The sequence below is a fragment of the Centroberyx affinis genome, unplaced genomic scaffold (assembly GCF_046629955.1).
Source record: "Centroberyx affinis isolate AG114_WGS23_722 - 3 ecotype Tasmania unplaced genomic scaffold, CSIRO-AGI_Caff_v1 ptg002483l_1, whole genome shotgun sequence".
NCBI lineage: Eukaryota > Metazoa > Chordata > Actinopteri > Beryciformes > Berycidae > Centroberyx > Centroberyx affinis.
In genome coordinates this window covers 20,917-42,833 of record NW_027280713.1, presented here as the reverse complement: position 1 = coordinate 42,833, position 21,917 = coordinate 20,917, and the positions used below count along the sequence as shown (strand labels likewise).

Here is a 21,917-nt window from a genome sequence, read left to right as displayed (position 1 = left end):
CTTTCGCATTCTTGTTGTGTCAATGTTTTTGACATGTTAATATAAAATGGAGTGTAGTTTGTGTTATTCAAACAGTGGGTTCTGTCTGATGTTATATCTGTTTGCTATTGACTCACCAGGGCAGAAGATGGAGAGAGGGATAGAGGCCACTGCAGCTGTTTCTCTTCCCCATTGCCCAAGTTGATGTGTACCTAGCTTAAATCAACATAACTCTCTCTGATGCCATTCAAGATATACTACATGAATGGAAAGAATATTTTAATGTTTGAAATTAATGAATGAATGAAACAGCGGCAGTAATAATAATGATGAAAATCTTGAGCACTTTTTGAAACAAATGTTATAAAGTGCTGTACGCCATTAGAAAAAATAAAATCAAGAGAAACATTTAAACAAGAAAATGAGAGCAAAATACACAACACAGGTGCAAGAAAGTATAACAGAATACAAGATAAAACAATAAAAATGAAAGTGGAAAGCCTAAACTATTCTAAAACAAACTGAAAACCATAGGGAGGCAGGCTAAAAAGGGTGTAATATGATATCTACTCTTGGATTTGGGTAAAAGTCTAGCGGCTGGATTTTGCACTATTTGCAGGCAGTAGAGGGAATTCCAGTAATCTAGATGAGAAGAAATAAGGGTGTGGGTATCCTTCTTAAGCTCTGCAAAAGATGAAAAAGGCAAATTTGGGAAATATTTTTCAATTGGTGGAAGCAGGACTGAACCATCCTCTTAACACTGAAACAGAAGTCAGAATCAAATATTACAGCCAGATTTCTAGCAGCAGGCTTTACATAGCAGATTATCAAATAACCCGGAGGCAGTCTGATGGAGGAGGACTAAACTGTTTTCATTTAATTGGAAGAAGTTATGGGACATAGATTTGGGTATCATACCTAGCAATGAAAAGAAATGATGATGATTACGAGTAATACATTATCTAAATGAAGTATTGATGTATTTCTTCGTTTTTATTTTGTAGTTTTGGAAGCCATGTGGGATTAGTTCAGGTTTTTCTGTTGGGCCCAGTCAAAACCCACACAGGTGGAACCTGTGGAACCTGTGGAACCTGTGGAACCTGTGGAACCTGTGGAACCTGTGGAACCTGTGGACAAACCCAAATACTAGCCATGTGGGCTAAAGTTAAAGGGGGTTGTGTGGCCCCAGTGCAGATTACCCACTTGGGCCCCTTTCTTCACACAGTCAGAACCCACTTATGGAGCCTGGGGGTGGCAGCCTGTATAGGGGTAAAAACACAAATGGGTCCTCCATTTAACCTGTGGACAGATTTTGGGGCCCATTTATCAGGCCTTCTACAACACAAATGGGCCGTCATGGAAATGTTGGTTGGGCAGTGAAATAAAAACAACCTTTCCAACCTTTTTATTTGTGGAATAAAGTTTACCCAGCTTTGTAGGCTGACATAAATCTTGATGACCTAAATTCATAGTAGCTATGAAAGTAAATATTATCAAACGTATTAAAATTATATGAAGATAGGGTCTTGTTATAGGAAAATAAATAATTACTTTTCAGAAAATATAACTGATTAGCCTAATCATTTCCCAATATTGGTGGTTATTTGCCTCATGATAATCACCAGGCACTCTAATTCATTTACCACTCGGTCTGCCCCATACCTTTCACCTGTCTGCACCATGGGTGTGGCTTCAACCAAGTTGCGCATCTTGTTTCCAAGACGCCCGTGTCAGTGCGTGCCACTCCCCGATGACAAATATGACAAAATTGACAGATGCGTTCGGTAAACCAACCCGTAAATTTTGTGCAAGGGACCAAGTCAGTGGCGCGCGCTGTCACTCTGGACAGTGCGACGAAAGCGGAGAGAGTGACAAGACAGAGCCGCACTGCTGCACCGGACAATCCCCGGGGGAAACACCGGAGAGAGGATGGATAGTCATAGCATGTCCACTGGGAAGGTGGCTGCCATTATTGGGTTAGGTATTGGTGCAATGCTCATCATACACGGGGGGGACCCGCTGGACTCGATAGGTAATGGATACCCGATATGGAGGAAAACGGGACTGATTGGTGCTCCAGCGCGGGCTGTGGTTTGCATTATCGCCGGGGTTTCTCTCCTCGCCATGGGCTGGCTGTACAGGTTACTGTTCTGTCCGCTGGAGCTGCTCAGAGCCCCCGATGATGTGGGATACATCGCCGAGGATGGTCGCTCCCGGGCCCAGGCTGCGAACGAGGTCCGTCGCAGGAGAAAAACTGGCGAGCTGCCTCCCGTCTATCCAAACGGCTGGTACCGAGTGCTGGATTCATACATGCTGGAGCGGGGGGATGTCAAAAATGTTTCTGTTCTAGGTATGAATGACCAAAGCGCATGTGCCATCTTATTATAGCGTATGACGCTGGCTTTACACTATTTAGCCTACATTTATTTTTGGCTGTCAGCCCTGAACTGAATTGATTATTATCATATCCAGTGATATGGTGGTAAATAAAGCTGGGGAGTCTATGACCATAATATTAAGGCAATTTAGCACCGATAGGCCTAAAATATTAATAAATGCTTTCTCTTCCAAAGGCCCCTATCCTCCTACCTCCTTACTTAGTTTACCAATAGCGAATTAATTAGTGCTTACTAAGATGTACAGCCTACTATAAATATATCTGTATAAATATAAATAATATATTATACGCCTAAAGATTTATGTCAGCCCAAAAGAAACGGGAGGGGGGGACTTTATTCCCTGAAAGTGGGTATAAACTGTCATATTGGCTCGGCTCAGCAGTGCCTGGGACAGGTAGTAAAGATGCTGACAGTGCACCTGCCAGTGTTTACCTGACCTGCTGCAAGCGTCAGTGTAGTATCATATTTAAAACCCCAAAGCTAGAAATGTGATGCAGATCAGTGGTTTCCAAAGTGGGGTCCGGGGACCACCAGAAGACCTCGAGGGTGTTCAGGAGTAAGTTTAATTTCCTTTGTTTTATTTCCCTTGCTAGAAGTTAGCTCAGTGACAGTATGTAGGATCTTATCTGTATTTTACGTTGCTAGGGTGGAAAAGCATATCTACTCCCAGGGGCGGGTCAGGGACACTGACGCAAGTCTTTTTAGGCCCCCACCCATCCATCCTTAATAAATTGCCTACATAAATAGGCTGAATTAGGTTAACGTTATAGCCAAAAATAATGATAGCATGTAGTAGACATAGCCTACAACTTTTTGCAGTAAAGCCAGCAAACAATAGCCTAGTCTAGTGTTGGTTAACTAGAACATGTCTCATAATGCTTTACACCTGTATAATGAGGTCACTGTTCCTCACAGTGAATTATAAACTGTGTACTAGCCCTGAATCTTTTGAAGGTGCAAGTAGTCAATCTCTCAGCTGTATCCAAGGTATGGATACAGCTATCCATGCCAAAGAAGTAACCTTTGCTCATACCGATTCAAATACTCTATGAAATCATAAAACATCCGTTTTGCCATGTTTTAAATAACGTTTTCATATATGTAAACAAAACACTGCTGCAGATAACTGTGGCTCAAGCATTAGTTGCTGTATTATCCCTAATAACAGCATTGTACTATGGAGTAGTTAGCTATTGTGAGAATTCAAGTTAACAGATGTTTGGGGGATTGCTTTCGTTGTGAACATAGCCTATCCAACATTTACTATTCTGATGCTACGAGCTGCAGCTAATGGAAAATGCTACTGCTAACAAACTAGACTAAACACAAAGAAGTAACGTAATGGAGGTTGTACGTTGGTGTGGAGTTGTATTAAACGTGGCGATTACGGCAAGCCAAGGACACTTGGACTTGGACTTGGAGACATCAGACTGGGTTGTTGTGTTGAAGTGAGAGTCAATGGAGAATTTTTGGGCAAACCTCTAACCACAAGACACACACAAGAAGGCCTACTTTTTTAGACATCAGACTGGGTTGATGTGTTGAAGTGAGAGTCAGTGGAGAATTTTTGGGCAAACCTCTAACCACAAGACACTATAGTTATTGTAAAGTTGTTGGACTGTTGTACTGTTATTGCACTCATCACTGCACTACCACTGTGCTGTCAGTGTTGACTACTTATATCATATTACCATTACCTGATATGGTAATGATAATTGTTTCGCAGGCCAAAAGCAACACAGCAATAGACAACACAAAGAACAATACAGTTAAAAAAAGACATAATCAAACACATCGCAGTGGGTTGTAGTCTAGGGTAAAGTAAAGTGCATTACAGTAACGTATTACTACAGCAAAGTGCAAGTGCCTATCTATTTAACAAGCTAATAGCTGTTGGAAAAAATGAGTGCTTGTGTCTGTTTGTTTTAATCCTCGGTACCTTGAGACGGGAACCTGAGGGGAGAGTCTGGAACTCTGAGTGTAGTGGGTGGTCAACACCAAGAAGGATGGCATGGGCTTTCTGCAGGGCTTGTCTCTTGAATAATTCTTGAATATTTGTATGTTACATTGTATATTGTATTATAAATTGTATTGTAGTGTACATTGTGTAATGTACGGATTGTATTTATTGCGTATTGTAGTTCTTATATTTTGTACTGTTGAGTAAAAACAGGACAATTACAGTTACTACATTTCAAGATATAACTTGTAAGCCTAATTCTGAGGAGAGTAGGCAACAGAAATATATGGTCAATCTGTCCTTTCAGTGTCCCATACGAAAATTCTTATACAATTTCACTCATATTTCAAGTACACTCAGCAATCACTGACTGACCCAAGGGTGGAACTACATCACTGGTGGGGGACAACATGTTTACTATTTGCTTGTTTTTGTAGGCTACTGTTTGCTGGCCGGTGCAAGCTCTATCGCTCTCTGCCTCTCTGCATGTCCTGTGTTACCGGGCACACACAACTCGCGTCACTGTAGACTTGCGGGCGACTATAGCCTGCATAAAAGTCTCCAGTTATCGCAGCCCTTTGCAATGTGTTTATCGCGGAAATTCATATCGCGATAACGATAAAAATACGATGCATCGTTCAGCCCTAACAAGAACCTAACAAGAACCTAATTAGGGTGCCCCTTTATTGGGCCCCTGGTGAGCTTAGGCCCTGGGGCGTTCACCCCTCCTGCCCCCCTGCCAGACCCGCTACTGTCTACACTCTTTTGCATCTTCTTCAGTTTAGGTCCACTAGCGGTTAGAGGGACTGATCACATGTTTGATTGTAGCAACAGCCAGTGTGTGTCCATCAACATCCTTGTGTCATGTCAGTGTCCTTGAGCAAGACAGTAAACCCCTGGTCATTCATTGTAAATTGCTCTGGATAAATAAGAGTGTAAACTAAGCGCCTAAAATGTAAACATGTAAATGTAAAATGTCACACAAATCAGCTACCCAAATGACCCAAAGCTCACATAGCCTAGTAAATTACAACAACGTCTGACATAATCAAGAATAGCCATTGCTATTCTCAGGTGCACTGAAGAAATGTTTTTTTACCTAAATTAAACAAGTGCTCCAAACTATTTTCAGGAGGCATTACATTAATTTGCACCTAACTCAGTTATTTTTTTCTAAATCATCCTGAATCTGAAAGAACTATTATGTCAGTACCTGTATTATAACAGGTACTAAAGATAATTCACCTCTGAATATTCTTTTAACGTCCATGTCAAAGTTAATTAAACAAAGAGAAGTTTTCAGTGCCTCAGATTTTAATCATTTAGCCACCAGGTTTTGCCACTGCTGGCCTTCCAGCTGATGTTTGTCAGTCTGCCTGGTCTTTGTTGTCCCGTCAGAGTTAGTTGTGTGATGTGGCCAAGTTGCCACGACAGGAGGGACAAGATCATGTTGCAATCGTGCTTGGCATTTGTGGTAATACTTTCAACATGATGTCTTCCTGTCTTTCTTGGAGGGCCATGAGAACAGTTTGCAGGTTTGGGTGCTTGGAAACGTTTTATCTGCAAATGCAGAACCCTCATTGTTCCATGTCACATAATCCTTAAACAATACATGTTTGTTTGGAAGGCGTCTTGGAGGCAGATGTCATGGTCACAAACCTTTATTGTGGTATTCGATAATTGCAGTGACGATGGTTTATGAAACCAAAAGCAAGCTTTATTTTGTGATTTCTACTACCATAGCCTATGTGAAAATAACTTAAAGCCCAGATATATTGTGCTTGAAGTGCCCAATTGAAATCCTCACATAAATTTGTTGGAACTAAAAAAAATGTTTTCAAAATTAAAAAATATTACCCTTGAATTTAATACACCTATGTGCAACCTGAAACACATCGCTCAGCGTGACAGCTACTTTGCTGACTGAAGTTGTGACATGGCAGGCAGCTGAAGTGTACAGCACACTTCAGTAGGTACACAGTAGGCTACAGGTGTATCAGTTTTTAGCCAGTAGTTATTTTGGGAAAATGCATGGACCTGCAAATTAGCTGTTGTCGTACATTGCTATTTTGTCAAGCCCCCTATCATTAACAGTGTGTTCCTATCTGTGAGTTTTATCGCAGAACAAAAGATGTTCCCAGAAAGACAGGGAAGTTTGGGTTACAATGACTTCGGCACCATGAAATTGTAATGGAAAAAAAGGTTAAGGACTTACACAGTGTTGACACTGTAAGGAGACCTGATTATGATTTCTTTGAAATCAGTTGTAACAAAATAATGAAACAGATATGAAAAATAATGTGAAGGGTGAATTATGTATGCAGAGAAACATGATGTGTGAACTTCCTCTGCCCAGCAGTTCTTCACTTAGATTGCGTTTTGTTACTAATATCTGTAGGTCGTTATGACGTCCATGCTATGCAAGCATTAGGTGGCTCAGCTTCATACATATTACTTTTTTGTTACTTTTTTTTTTGGTTACTTTTTTGCCTATAGGTTCAGCTCCAGGCTGACGAGGTTATTGGGCCTAAGAGCCAACCTATTTCCACAGTCTCTCTCTCCCTACCGCAGCAGTGCTTTTGTTGCATTCTGCTGTTTTTGCATTTTCTTCATTTTTGGAAATAAATTCTTTTCTTTTTTTATCCTAAATTTGTGTTGCGTCCTTTAGTATGTTGTAGCTTTGGTGCCAGCCATAACAGGGGGCAAATCTTAAAATCTACATCGTCCAACCTTTACCAGGCATTAGTGGAAGATCAAAGGCTTAAGCCTGTATAATGTAACAGCATGTCACTTTAAAACATTGAAACATTTCTCTTCTATATTATAAAGTTTCTTGTGGCAGCAGTGCTGATCTAAGATGATTGAGACAGACTCTTCAACGTGTTTATGATAACCTGACAACTAAACCATCCTGCATCACCTCTCTCTCATTGTAATTTACATAACAATCTTTTCATTGAAAGCTTAAAATTGTTTAATATGTCATAATCTCAGGTTGATATGTCATAAGGGTGTTTGATCAATGCTTTTTTCACTAAACACAAATAGCTGTGTTTGAAAGCTTAGATTTGTCATTGTCTCATGTCGATGTCATTTATCTCAGAACATTTTCATCATGGCACTTGATACACAACGGTCAGGTGTTTGAGGGTTTAAATTTGTCATTCTCATGTTCAAATATAACGGGACTGTTTGATCTCTTCACAGTGTTTCTTTGAGTGTGTTGAGCTTGAGTTCAAAAGGGTCCAAAGAGCATGGAGCTTTGATGTTTCTCTCACATCTGCCAAAAACAAACAACAACAAAAAAACACCCTATGAACAGTTTAACATCTAACCAAGATACTCACCATTTTAAAAAAGGGACACCTGCTCTTACAAAATGATTCAGTGCATAAAATGAAAATATATTTGAAAAAATTGTAGGTAACTCAAGTTTTTGTTTGACATGATGACATCCTGACAGATTGGGTCCACTGTATCTTGGAAAATGAATGATTAAGTTCAGATGATTATCTTCCCCAAAGAAAACAAAATCCCATTTTTGTCAATATTTTCCCCCTGCTCTCCTTCCTCCCACACTCCCTCCCCAGTTTTCAGTGCCAATTCTCCCGCCAGTCTCCGACATTTTACTGTCCCAGATTCTGTTGACCCAAATCAAAATTGGGCTTGTTCTGCTCTGTTCCTTTAGTTCTGCGTCCTACTGTGAACAACCGCAGTGCCTCGCTCATAACTTTTCTGTCCAGTCCTAGATTCATATCATATATTCAATTCTGCTTAGTATGCCTTCACCCAGTAGATGTTTTTTTCTTGGGATAGGGGTGTATGGGTGCTTGTCAAAAAGTCTCAGTAACATAAAGAAAATTCTCTCTCAGTGAGGACAGCAACACCCAAAGGCAGACTGCAACATTGTTTCTCATAAAATATTTTGCAGGTTTAAACAAACGTTATTGTTAAAAATAAAGAGAGCTGTTTTAAAAGAAACAATGTTGCAGTCCGTCTTTGGGAGTTGCTTAGTGAGAATTTTCTTCATCTTATTTTGGATTTCTCAGGATTTAATCAGAAGTGTCTTGACTTGACTCTGCTAGAACTGGCTGATCGGTTGCTCTTGGTCACCCAGTCTGCACTAATCTGGGAGTAATCTGAGCACTGTACTGTAGGTCACCCGAAGGTCGAGCCAAATACAGTAGATACAGAGTAGGTACCCGCCTCTGCCCGGGCACACCTTCTACTCCCTTCATCCATACAGACTCAGTCTGAACATGCACCATACAGCGAGGGGGTGGTTTACAAGATGTATGTGTAATCTATACCTGGAACCTGTTGAGCCCATACCAAGTGTAACCAAACATCCAAGGCATGTTTTTGAACTATGGATTACAACCCAATAGTTGGCACTAGCATGGGACAGTCAGGTTGTGGGATGATGGCAGCAAAATGCAAAAGAATAGTTTAAGTTGCATGATTTACAGTAAGTGTCCTAATATCCATATCCAGGTGCAAGTTGAATTTATAGATACAGGTCATGATAGTATTTTTTACAAATAATTTAGGACTAGTGGACTAAACATATAGAGGTTATTTCGGGCGAGTTGGTTTTGAAAGCATGAATTACCACACTACAGTGACTACTGATGCAAATTAGCAAGTGGAGACTATTTGTCAAAGTTCGACTTCAAGATGTACTGATTTGCTCAAAATAAGAGCTCTGGTAGCGGGTTCCACCATAAAGAAAATTAGATTTGTCATTGAAGATACCCAGTGGAGGTGAAGAGAAATGAAGCCATATCATGACTGAATCAATAAAGTTGTATAGGTTCACTGATGTTGATTGGAGTATGTGGATTAGATAATTCAATGAAATACGTTGAGCTGTTTTTGTTTATACTTTTGTTATACTTTTATTCTCAAATCTTATTTTAATTTCCTACATTGAGTATTACTTTTCCCATGTCATACAAAAGTGAAGGCCTCGCCTAAGAGCGTGTCTTAAATGCCTGTCCCAACTGTAATTAATTCCCCCAGGTGAGCAGGTGGCAGTGTTTCGGGGCCAGGATGGGAAGGCGTATGTGGTGGATGCCTACTGCCCTCACCTGGGTGCCAACCTGGCTGTCGGAGGACGGGTGGTGGGGGGCTGCATAGAGTGCCCATTTCATGGATGGCAGTTTCGGGGTGAGGATGGCAAGTGTGTGAGGATCCCCTATGCAGAAAAAGGTATGAACTGAATGTGATTTCAGAGGAATGATCACTTCATTCTGCATACAAGTATGTGGCATGCACACCTCAATTCATACAGTTTATACAGGTATTACGATGACTCATAAATCAGTTTTAGAAACAAAACTCAATTTGTAAAAAATAGTAATTGTTACACCCTTGTAAATGTTGACATTTTATAAGGTCAGGAGATGGCTAATTCCTTGATTAATCCCTTCCCTCTCAGAATGCACTGTGTAATTCTGTTAGCTGTCTTTGCATCAATGTCACCAAGACAAATTCCTGCACCTTTACTGTGTTTGCAGACTAAAATGACTGATTCAGATTCCATTTGTCCTTCAGTGCCAGAGTTTGCTAAGGTTCGCTGCTGGCCGAGCTGTGAGGTCAACGGCCAGATTCTGGTTTGGTTTCACTGTGATGGAGAAGATCCTCAGTGGACCATCCCAGAACAGGAGGAGATTACAAAGAGCGTGTGGGTCTATCGGGGAAGAACTGAACATTTTATCAACGCCCACATAGAGGTAGGTGCATGTGTGTGTGTGCATGGGATTTTGTGTGTGCATCTGTGTGTGAGGGAAAAGATTAATTTGTTAGGTGGTTTATTCTGTCTGTGATTGTGTTTTCATAAATCATCCATGCAGTTGTTTTGTATAAAGAAATACATACCAACGTTTCCCCTTTCCCTGACTGTTTGTCCCTGTAGCCACTATGGCTGCCGTCTGCAGGGAGGGAAAGTGACCACTAGCGCCCCCCAAGTGATGCAGCAAACAAGAGAAAACAAGCTTAATGCTAGTTTCAAGCTCGCCACATTGGTTTCAGCGGCCACCTGTGCATAGGTTGGCCACCAGCATGACCCCAAAAAGAGGACACCTCTGCGGGGCAGGCGGAGTGGGTTCACAGCCACAGCTGCAGTCAGTTTGTGTGTGTATAGACCGTAAAAAATACCCATAGTACCAATTTGGCTGCCGCACATGCACACACACACACAAAACCCAAAACAGATAAGAGGTGATGTTGAAAAGAAATACAACAATATTTAAATCGACTATGAAATAGATTTTTCTTTACGGCAGTGAAGTCTGGGGCTGCTTATTGAAGTTCAACTACAAAACAGAACAGGTTACAGAGAGAAGAGCCTGCAGGTTCTGGACTCACCTGGTTCATCGTACTTGTATATTAGAATCAAAGCAGTGGAGCAGTTTAATTAATCTGATTTGAACTAATTTAAATTGAATTGTTATTGAATGTTTTTCTATTATGTTATCACTGATAAAAGTAATATTTACTATCAGTGTTGTAGTGCAAGAAAAAAAAAGACTGTATTATAACACTATTATAATATACACCTTGGCTACAATAGGCTACAACAAATAATACTGTATGTTGCTGTCTTTCACAGTAAAAATGAATTATTTGGACAATTTACATTAATGCACAGCTTACCAAAACTGTCTAATTAACGATAGCAATACTTTAAAAGCATTAGTGACAATAAAAAAAAACTGCCAGGTTTATTAAAACTGCCAAAGTGGGTCTGGGTCCAAGTCTTAACGGTGGGCTCAGGACTCCAGGGCCTTAGAGGAGGTTCATGTTGTTTGATAAACATCAGAGCAGATACATGAATAGGTGATCAGAGTGGAGTTATAATTAGATTCATGCACCTGTATTCAGCCGAGCTGCATGGGATGAGCAGAGTACAGTACAGCTGTTAAGGAGTTTAAGTCCAGGTGGAACTTTTTTCCTGCTACAGTCAATGAAGTCCTTGAAGGCACTGACCACGGAGGCACACAGAAGGCTGAACCTCTATCCATCTATCCATCCATTTTGAAGCTGCTTGTCACATAGAATCCCAATGCCCTTTTCCTCATATCTCATATCCAGTGGGTAGAGAGAGGCTCTGGTCAGCTGTCTGCCTCCAGAACTCTTGTATGCTCCAGTCAGTCTTTGTAGTCAGACTGAGACTGGGCTTGCTGAACTGAGCTGAGGCCTCTAAATATATAATATGGAATACGCCATTCCATAATCAGGCTGGTTAAAAATTGCTGTTGATTTTTTTGCTGTTGAATTTTAGCATTGTCTATCAGAGAAACGGACCTGAGCATGCTCTTTGATGCAGCGATTTCAGCAAGTGTTTTGACGTCGGGTTTCTCTTTCAGACCTTCAATGCAACGGATGCTGTGTTTGATCAACTTGTCCACATAAACAGTAGACGCTGTGCGCTTCTGTAGACACTCACAAAGAAGGGTCAGCTCATTCAGTTCATCATACTGTATATAAGGCCCAAGTCAATTATGAGCTGTTTTGAGGACAACCTTTTGAGCATACCTTCATATTGTTTCCTCTCTGCTGTCGTTTGTGTGTCATCTACCGTGGCCTTTGCAAAATGAGAACAGAGTGCTTCATAATTGCCCCATACTGCTGCCACTGTGCGAAATGAGCTCGCCACACACCGTATATCAAGAACGCATCCTATTTTGGTTACTTGCTGATGCAGCTCTTGTGCTCACTCAGCTAGTTGTCTCTTGTCCTGTGGAGATCGGCTGTATAAACTGTATAATTTGCCCATGAATGAGTGAAAGAAATTAATCCCACCAACTTCTGACACTTGCAACAATCGACTTTCTACCAAGCATTACACTTAGATACAATCAGGTATTTTTGTAGGTAATGGTTATCAAAACCATGCCCATTCAAACACTCTATACTCTAGAGACTATTTACAGTTGTCTCTGCCTTTTAGTCTGGGAGCTCGATCAGGTCTAAAAATACATACTGCGGGTCGATGCCTTTGTTAGTCTCACATTTCAAGTAAACAATCAGCGTCGTTTTGGCACTCAGAGTTGAGGACTTGTAATTATATGGAGATATTCCCTTTGTATGGCTGAAAATAGTTTTGCGCATCTCACCTGCAACATGATCAAGTGGCACTGTATCTAGAATGGAGGCCAAGTCGCATCCACACCGCTTAGCTTTTGCAGTTCAAGAATGTCAAAATGGTCAGAGAAGGGTCAGTCTTTGATGGAAAGATGGTAAGCGGACCGAAATATGGCAGTTGTAGCTTCAGTGCATTCATTTTGTCGCACATTTTCTCAAGGGTTTCTTCTTTGGATGTGTCAGCTATGTGTTGGACGTTCACGTGAGCTCGAGAATTTGACCACCATTCGCGATGCTGGCCAATCCCGATCTAGATTGGTCGATTGACAGCCAGTCGTGATGCTGGACAACTTTGTCCCCAAAAAAGGACGACCTACACCACACCCAACACATAGAAGCATGCCACTATAAGTAGTGGCTCGATTAAATATTTCTCATGAATAAATAACTACATTAACTTTACTATAACAGTTTAAATAGATAAGCTTATAAAATCTATAACCTACAATAATTTTTATTTGAATACATTATGAAAAACTTTGTCTTAATCAGTTTGCAAGTAATTACAATCAATAAAGAAATATTTTTTATATATGAAAAAGTAACCCCTGTAATGTTTCATTCATTGTGCTCTGTAATATAATTCAGCATCAAGCTCCCCAAGGAGAACTGGAGAATTTTGTAGCCAAGCTTAGAGCGCCGTCACCAGCGGTTGTCATGGTGACTTCTCCTCCCTACAGGAGATTCCTGAGAATGCAGCAGATATCGCCCACCTGGCTCACCTGCACACACCGGGCATCGTCAGCGGAGTGGATCTGCGCTACACCAACAGCAAAACATGGGAGTTTGTGCGACATGACTGGAAGGTAAGGAGCTCTCATGATAGAAAGTGTGAAGTCCAGAGGTAGAAAGTAGCTAAATACAGATACTCTACTGAAGTAGAGCTTTATGTCTGCCACTGTGGTACATGGTATGTGGGACATTATGTTGTCATGGTGACATCTGTGTGTGTGCACTGTGTACACCACAGTTGCCCCCTATAGAGTAGATGAACTGATTATTTTGGAGCAAATTTCTGGATAAATTGGGGTGATATGATCTCTACACCGAATCCTTGTGGAACCACTTTGGATAAGCTGCAGGCATGAGATGGACTTTTGAATGAGGCATGTGTAAAGGAAATTGCAATAGCCCAATCAAAACAACATAAATGACCTGAATGATTTACCTTCTCTAAGTCAGCTGAGGATAGGAGGGGCTAAATTTTCACAAAAATTCTCAGCTGCAGGAGGCATGATTGCACATCCCTTTTAACATGCTCATCAAAATTGAAATCAAAGAACACCGCTAGGTTTTTAGCTACAGGTTTCCTCTTTGTAGATAACTTCCCCAGTTCACTGTGGATGATATTCAAAGAGTCAGGAAGATCAAACACAATTTCAGATTTGTTGTCATTTAATTGTAGGAAATTCTTGGAGATCTAGCACTTAATTATCTCTTGCAGACTGTCAAGACAATTGGGGTCATTGGATTTTAATTGGAGGTATTCTGTGGCTGGGTGTCGTCTGCATAACAATGGAAAGACTCATTATATTTGCAGATAATATGACTGAGGGGAAATGAATGCCAACCCAAAGTAAAAGTGTGTGTGTGTGCATGTGCATGTGTATGTGTGTGTGTGTGTGTGTGTGTGTGTGTGTGTGTATTCAAGGTTCAATGGGAGCCAGAGTCGGAGCCCAACAAGCACTGTTCCCAGATGTTGGTGAAGCATGCTCTCACTGTATTTGGACGCCACTGGCCTCTGCTGGATGTTGATGTCGTGGCCAGACAGGTACAGCTCAAAGACCGATCTTTCAGCTACGTTAAGATTTGGGGTAAAATTTGCCAGCAATGGGCAATGAGTATGAGAGACTGGGCAATAGGCAAAGAGGGCAATGGGCAATGGTAACTGACAAATTTGACAGGAGTGAAAGGCTGCATCTTTTCTACTGAAAATGCAATAATTTAATCATTTTATCAAGGTTATCCACTGCAATTTCAAAACATGTATTAGGCTTATGTATGAGTCTGTTTTTTTTCACAGAAAAAAATGTCTATTCTACTGGCATCCAACAGCTAGGTAGCTTGCTAGACTAAGTGTTATAAAAAAAAACACTGCTAGTGTTTCCTAGGTGTGTTATTACTACTATTTAGTAGCAGTTGGACCATTTTGAAAATATTTTGGGCTGAGGACCGGTCACCTGACCTATTTTCTTGTCTCTGATTGGTTGATGTTGAAACCTTGCCAGCAAACCTTGCTCTCCAAAAAGCTTGGGTGCATTGCTGTCAGTGAGAAAATATTTTGCGAGTAAAATTTGCCCCAAAATTGCACTAAAAATGTGCCTGTGTATCATTAACAGTTCACAAGATAGCAAAAACACAGTCAGTCAGACAGTCTGTGTCTGTCTGTCTGTCTGTCTCTCTCTCTCTCTCTCTCTCTCTCAAGCTGGTGGCATTATCTTACATTTTAGGGATTAGCTGATGATGCTCTTATCGAAAGTGACTTGATAAGCAGTGACTTCAATAAGCAGGTGTCTTGCTGTTCAACACTTTGACGGGACACATGGACGTTGATGGATACACACTGGCTGTTGAGTAGCACAGTGATAAGACAGCAAACACCAAAATCGGGGCTACCAGAAGAGGGAGGCCAAGGCCATAATGTGCACAATTACCAACAGACATTGCTTTTGCATAGTGTTCGGCATAGACGTAGCATACAAATGCCTGGGGATAAAGATTGGTTTAATGTACATACACTGTCCACTCCTTTGTATTGACTGGTCACCTTAACTGATTTGACCCTTCCTTTCCCTTCTGGGAAGTTTAAAATCTCTGCCTATGTTAAGATGATATTTGTCTCTCTCTTAATTCCTGTCTTTCTCTTCAGCATCCAATCAAGAGAAGGCACTTGAGAAAGTCAGACTTATCATCTAACCCTTAACATATACTGTCAGAAATAAGGGTACAGTACAAGTCCATTTCTGTACCCAAAGGTACAGTTGTCACAAATGTAGCCTCAAAGGTGCACTAGTGGTCCTTAAGGTACTAATTATACATCTGTGTTGTGTTTAAAAGGTACACAGACATTTTTGTCTGCAAAAGGTACATATTTGTGTACATTTTCTTTGAGTTTTATATCTGTAACTTTTCAAACCGTACATTTTTGTACCAAAGCATCAAAGCACATTTTTGTCCCTTGGGGTGATAACTGTCCAGGGTACAAATATGGACCAGGCCTAAGGCTACAGTATTAGTACCCTAATAGGGTACAACCCCAGCGACAAGCATTTGTACCCTTTTAGGTGTATACTGGTACCTTGTCTGAGAGAGTAGGGATACAGACATAGACAGTGTTGTAGATACACTAAACATGCCTCAACAGATTTAATAAATGCCAAAAGATTTTTCAGAGAACAACAAAATATGAGGCCCTTTAATAAAACTGAGTCAAGTCATAAAAGCCTAGCAGATGACGACCAAGGCTACCGAGTGACAAGCCAGGTGTCGGTTACAGCCACTCTGCAGTCAACAGAAATACATCACCCTCCCATAGGAATGGCTTGTCACACAGCTTTGTTACCTTTTGTTTTTTTCTTTCAAAGTCTTTCAAAATAGCTGCCTCAGCCACTATGGTGGTGCTGAACAAACTCTTTGGCATGTTGAGAAATGACCCACAACTCCTCCGTTTAGTAGGTTGCATCATGGTATGGAGCTGTGGACAAACCAGCACAGCATCTGACATCTCACATCAACAGTTAGGTGCCCACAGAAGCATGTTGAATGAATAATAATAAAAGTAATATCATTATAAGCTTTATTTATATAACTCTAACTTTAAAACAGTGTTTAACAATACTTTAGCAATACATAAGAAAAAAAAAGAACAAAATAAAAACAAATATGTAAAAGCTTGCCGGACGCCAAAGTCATTAAACAACAAACCAATCTAATTTAAAAAAAAAAAATCTCCTAAGTTGGTAAAAACATATCTGAAACAGCTTTTTTGATATATTGCTGTAGGTTTAAATGTGGATCAGAGATAGGCCTAACATTACATTCTTAGATACAGGTTTGATGTAGAGAGTTAACAGACCAAGAGACAGCTGAATTCCTAGAGATATGTTCAGGGCCAATAACAAAGACCTTTTTTTTTTTTTTTTTTTTTTTTTTTTCAAATTCACTTGAAGGAGGTTTTGGGACTTCCCGTTTTTCAGTCATCTGATACCATGACCACAGTTTAACTGAGAAATACAGCTGAAGCAGAAGAAACATAATCGAGACTGGAAGATAAAATAGGAGCTAGTGGTTAGAGTGACCAGCTGAAAAGGTCACAGGTTCAATCCCTTTAACAGCAGCCAGTGTGTCGAAAATGATAAGCCTAAAATGCTTATAAAGTGTAAAATGTAAATGTAAGATGAGAACCAGTTCTGGGCAGCGCTGGATATACCAACATCATTCTATCTGTTATAATAAATAATTAATCAAATAAGTTAAGGACTGGGGTCAAGGCAGAGTTTTCTTTTTTTGTTTTGTTTTTTTCAGGAGAGTCTAATTTGTATATTCAAGACTGCAACCAATGGAGAGAGTTGTTCACAACAGAGAGTAAGCAAAGGCCTAAAGCCCCATGATCTCTTTGGAGAATTCAGAGGAAACAATAGGGGACTAGAGGACGGTCTCATATGTCATGCAGTATTCATAAGGTCCTGCACTGAAACTGGCAAAACAGCGGCTTAACAAATCTAGACTGGGGCAGAGTGTATCAGGAAGAGAAACGGCAGATCTGATACCATCTATTTTCTCAACAGACAATGAAAAAACTTCTCACAGTCAGCAATAAAAGAAGCAATAACACCAACAGTGGCAGGTTTCACAAGGCAGCCAATGGAACTAAATAAAAAACAATTGGTTTATGAGAATTGCAATGGAAAAGGGAGGACAATTTTGAAGCAGATTATTAAATAACACACAATATACTTATGATAATCAATGGTCACCTTTAAGAGAGTGTAAAAAATAATACAATGATGATCAGAGTCAAAATTGATCTCCATAGCAACAGCAAATTCCAACCATTGGTCAGAATTGAATTGAGGGTTGTAGGTTGAACCAGGCACCTGATGTACTGAATTAAAAGCAGTATTTTAATATTAAATAATTCATTGTCAAAACCACTTTAGAATACATCTGTATGAAAGTTGAAATCACCTACAATGACGCTTGGTCATGGCTCAGCCCAAAAGAGTCCTGACAGGAAGATAACCACACATAGAACAGGATCAGCATATATTTTGATTATATTTAATGTAATGAGCTACATTTTAAATATTTTGGAGGACATCAGAGAGTCCTCCACCATACCCACTGATCCTGGGAGAGCCGAGAAATAAATTGCTTGTTAGAGGTTTTATAACAGTCAACAGTCAACTAAATATTCCCATTTTGCAAAACATCCTGAGGTTTTGAGGACAGATACCACCAGTCCCATAGAAAATCACCACCGGTTCATGTTCTTCATTTTGCTAGCAGATCCAGTAAATGTAGCAAATGGTGTTAACTACTCTATTGAACTCTATGCATATTGAAAGCTTCCTCCAGTTTGAACTGGATGATCAGAATCACTTTCAAGTGCTCTTTTGATTTGTGGTTATTTCCCCCCTTAAACTCCAACAGCCGAACCCAGAAAGCAATTAAAACACATTGTTTCAACACAACTAACTCGCACTGTAGTTGCACATCTGTTTAAATAGCTCTTATTGAACAATTATTACAACATTTCAGTAATAATAGTCTTGGTTAGCATTGCTCACACACGTCCATACTTTAGTGTTGCTCACACACTTCCATACTTCCACACTTCCAATTCCATTTACTTTGCTTGCTGCTGGTCTTCTGCCGCGTTCAAGTCATATTGGAAGAAGCAGAAGAACAGGCTTTTGTTGCTTCTACTGCCTATTTTTTTTTATCCATAATAAATTCAATCAATCAATCAATCAATTTATCACGTTTTGTCTGAAGAGCCATATTTATAGCTTGGCAGCACCTGGCCTTGTGACAGTCTGTGCACGCCACTGGTGACATTGGTGCAGAGTGTTTCACAGTACAAATGGTACATTAACAACAGTATTTGTATGTAGTGCAAGGAGAAAGTGAAAGACATACTATGGACTGTAGATTATGCACTTTGCTCTAAATATTTGCATTCAAAGTTCTGTATCCATTCTGTACTACATCCAAGAATATGTGGTTTATGTTTACCATAAATGTCTTTTGTGTTGATCTTAGGTTGGCCCAGGAGTGGTGTTTCTGCTGTTTGACCACAGCTTCCTGGGTCGGGGTGTGATCACGCAATGTGTGACCCCAGTGGAGCCTCTGCTGCAGTGTGTCTCCCATACCATCTTCTACCAGTCCAACATCCCACCACTGGTGCCCAAATTCATCCTCAAAGCAGAGTGTATTCAGGTACAGTACCCCTTACCCTCTCTGCTTACTGTAAAGTAACCATGGAATTATTTAACTTTCATAATATATTTAATTGAAAAAGGAGTTATTTGTATATTTTAGGAATTTAGCTGATGCTTATACAAAGGAGTGTATGATTCAGAGCCACAGCATTCGGGGCAATAGATGTAATAAAACATACATATGACCCTCATGTAGGGAAATGAGAGCTGAGGAGAGAAGATAGAAAGGTTTTTGTTGTTGTTGTTTGTTTGTTTGTTTTTACTTCAAAACAAGTAACAGCTGAGGCAGAAATGGGAAACAGGGCTGTGGCTCAGGTGGCAGGGGGGCATTCATATAATCTAGCTCTACTAAGCAGCTCTACTTAACATTTAACACTTAACACTTAACAAGTATGCTTTTAAGTGGGTGAAAATGTAAATTGAATAGGCTTTTATTTTGGTCTATTCTTATTTATGTTAAATATCTCAAAACTACCCTGAATGTTGATGTTCACAGTATATTAAGCCCCAAAGGTAAACTGACACAGTTAGGGCAGCAAGTGTTGAAAAGTCTTGAAAACAACCCAATTTCTGTGATAAAGATGACAGTATTTTAAGTGTAGAACTGTTCAGTTAATTTCAACAACATGAATTACTTGTCCTGACATGATAGAACCACATGCTGCTTTGAGCGATTAAGCTTAACTCTACCTGCCTTATCATCATAGCTGCGTGAAATTAAAAATGAAAAACAACTGAACAAATGAAAAACAGAAAATGAAATTTGTTTAGTATCTAGTTTATATCTTAATACATAATGGCCTGCTGTGTCATGCTGAAGCGAATGTTTGACTTTGAAGATAACACCGGTGTAATTTTAGTTTTTTCCTGTCACCATTAATGTTCATAAAAAGTCTAAACACACTGATGTATTTGCCAGTCAGAAGCTGCTGTCTGTTCTACTGCAGGTTTGCCCTTCCTCCTGGGAGTCATAGGCTCCCATTGCTTTCAAAAATACATTTCAAAAACAGCTAACCGAGACATACTGCTGCATTGACTAACAATGTACTTGAGTTGAGTTGAGTTGAGTTGAGCTGAGTTGATTATATTCTTGCTTACAGTTGAATAAACTCAATAAAAGCAGAATTTACATAAGACTATATAAAAAGTATGCAGACAAATAAATATATAAAACCATCCTTCTTCCTTCTCTTCCATTTCCTATTTTCTGTTTTCCTATTTTTTATTTTACATCATGTTGAACAACACATTTATTGTATTTTTTCCAAACATGACTTTATGGCACCACAGTCATTTTAGTTGCAATCGTATCAAAAGTCGTTACATTCTGCCAGAATTGAATGTGAAGAAATCATTGTGTGTATTTGCCTTCCACTCTACCTTAAGTTTCATTTTGCCTCTTCATTGCCACCAGAAGAAGAAACAGTGCGCAGTAATGGGAAAAAGTGGAAATAGTCCCCATTAAACTTGATAATTAACCGCATGATTCAATTCAATTAAATTCAAATCACTTAATTTTCCATGAGGAACTTCATTTGTGCAATGTGCAGACAAGACAAATAGGACAATCACAAGACAATCATAGCACAGTCAACAACATATTATATAATCATTGTCTGCAACCATGATGAAGTCATGTTAAGAAAAACTGCAACACACATATTGTTCAGTGTATTACATTAGTCGAGGCAGCAGTATATCTTCTGGGAGCCGTTTTTTAATGTATGGGGGCGGGTTAATGCATGTAAATAAATTATTAATTACATTAATTAATTATAAAACAAACCCACATAGTGCTGGGCGATATGGTTGAAATCAATATCATGCTAATCATAAGGATTTTTCTCGATATCAATATATATCACGATATGGTTCATGTATGCAAAATCACGTTAAATAACCAAATTAATGTTCATCTCATTGAACCGAATAGTAATGTTAGGTGTGATGTCAAACAAAACAGAAAATAATATTCCTACCATACCTCATTTTGTGAGAGTTGTTAAGTAAAATTTGCTTGTCATCATCAATTTAGACGGCAGAAATATGTGTCACGATATTAAAATATCTTCATATCATCACGATATGATTCCACTGGAAGACCATAAACGATAATATTGAATTATCGCCCAGCCCTAAACCCACAACACCTCAAGTAAAAAAAAGCATTTGTGTTTGTTAAAATATTCATTCATATTCACTCAGTGTTTTGTCATTGCCTTAGGGTTAAGGGTAAGACAAATGACTATGAAAATAAGCAATACTGTATGTGAATGGCACATACTTAGTGTGGAAACTACTTAGCTTAACTTAAACTGTATCTAACTTTCCCCCCCCGGTGTCTGTGTCCAGTTTGAACGGGACGTGATGATCTGGAACAATAAGAAGTACATCTCCAAGCCTCTACTTGTGAAGGAGGATTCGGCCATCCAGAAGCACCGGCGCTGGTTCAGTCAGTTCTACAGCGCCAACAGCCCGCGGCTGCACTACCAGCACGACACTCTGGACTTCTGACCTTCCTCATGTGCGACAGGAGGAGAGAGAAGAGGGACAGGATGTGGGGTCGGGGGTTGATATTAATCAGAGAGACAGTCGAGGATTGATTTCTGCCTGTCAGATCATGATAAATGAGTGGGTAAAGGAGACCTGTTCATTGGTCCTGGATCAGGTATTATACTCCGAGAGGTGCAGGTCCCGGCAATGAAAACTTGTCAGATGAGTTGGGCTGATGGGATGGAGTATAGGAGCTTCTGTTGAAAGTGGAAATGCCTAAACCTTAAGTTATAACATATAAAACCTCCTTTACTTTGTCTTGTTTGAACGAACAGTGTGACTTTCCAGCCTCATGTACGTTAAGTGCCTAAAGCTATCATGTCGGCCGGCCTGCTGGATTGGTGGGGCAGGATGATAGCAGTGCTTCTGATTCAGTGGATTCAGCCCATAAATGTGAAAATGTGAAAAGACCCATCGCTAGTGATCAAAGCAAGC

The 21,917-nt window shown here is 39.9% G+C and overlaps 1 protein-coding gene across 1 annotated transcript; it reads left to right on the top strand.

Moving 5' to 3' along the window:
• Positions 1-1,923: 1,923 nt before the first annotated feature.
• Positions 1,924-21,443, top strand: LOC139656504 (cholesterol 7-desaturase nvd). The gene is made up of 7 exons (XM_071534109.1): positions 1,924-2,329; positions 9,361-9,549; positions 9,895-10,073; positions 13,167-13,292; positions 14,138-14,257; positions 18,751-18,927; positions 21,282-21,443. The coding sequence occupies exons 1-7, from the start codon at positions 1,924-1,926 to the stop codon at positions 21,441-21,443; spliced, it is 1,359 nt and encodes a 452-aa protein (XP_071390210.1).
• Positions 21,444-21,917: the final 474 nt, after the last annotated feature.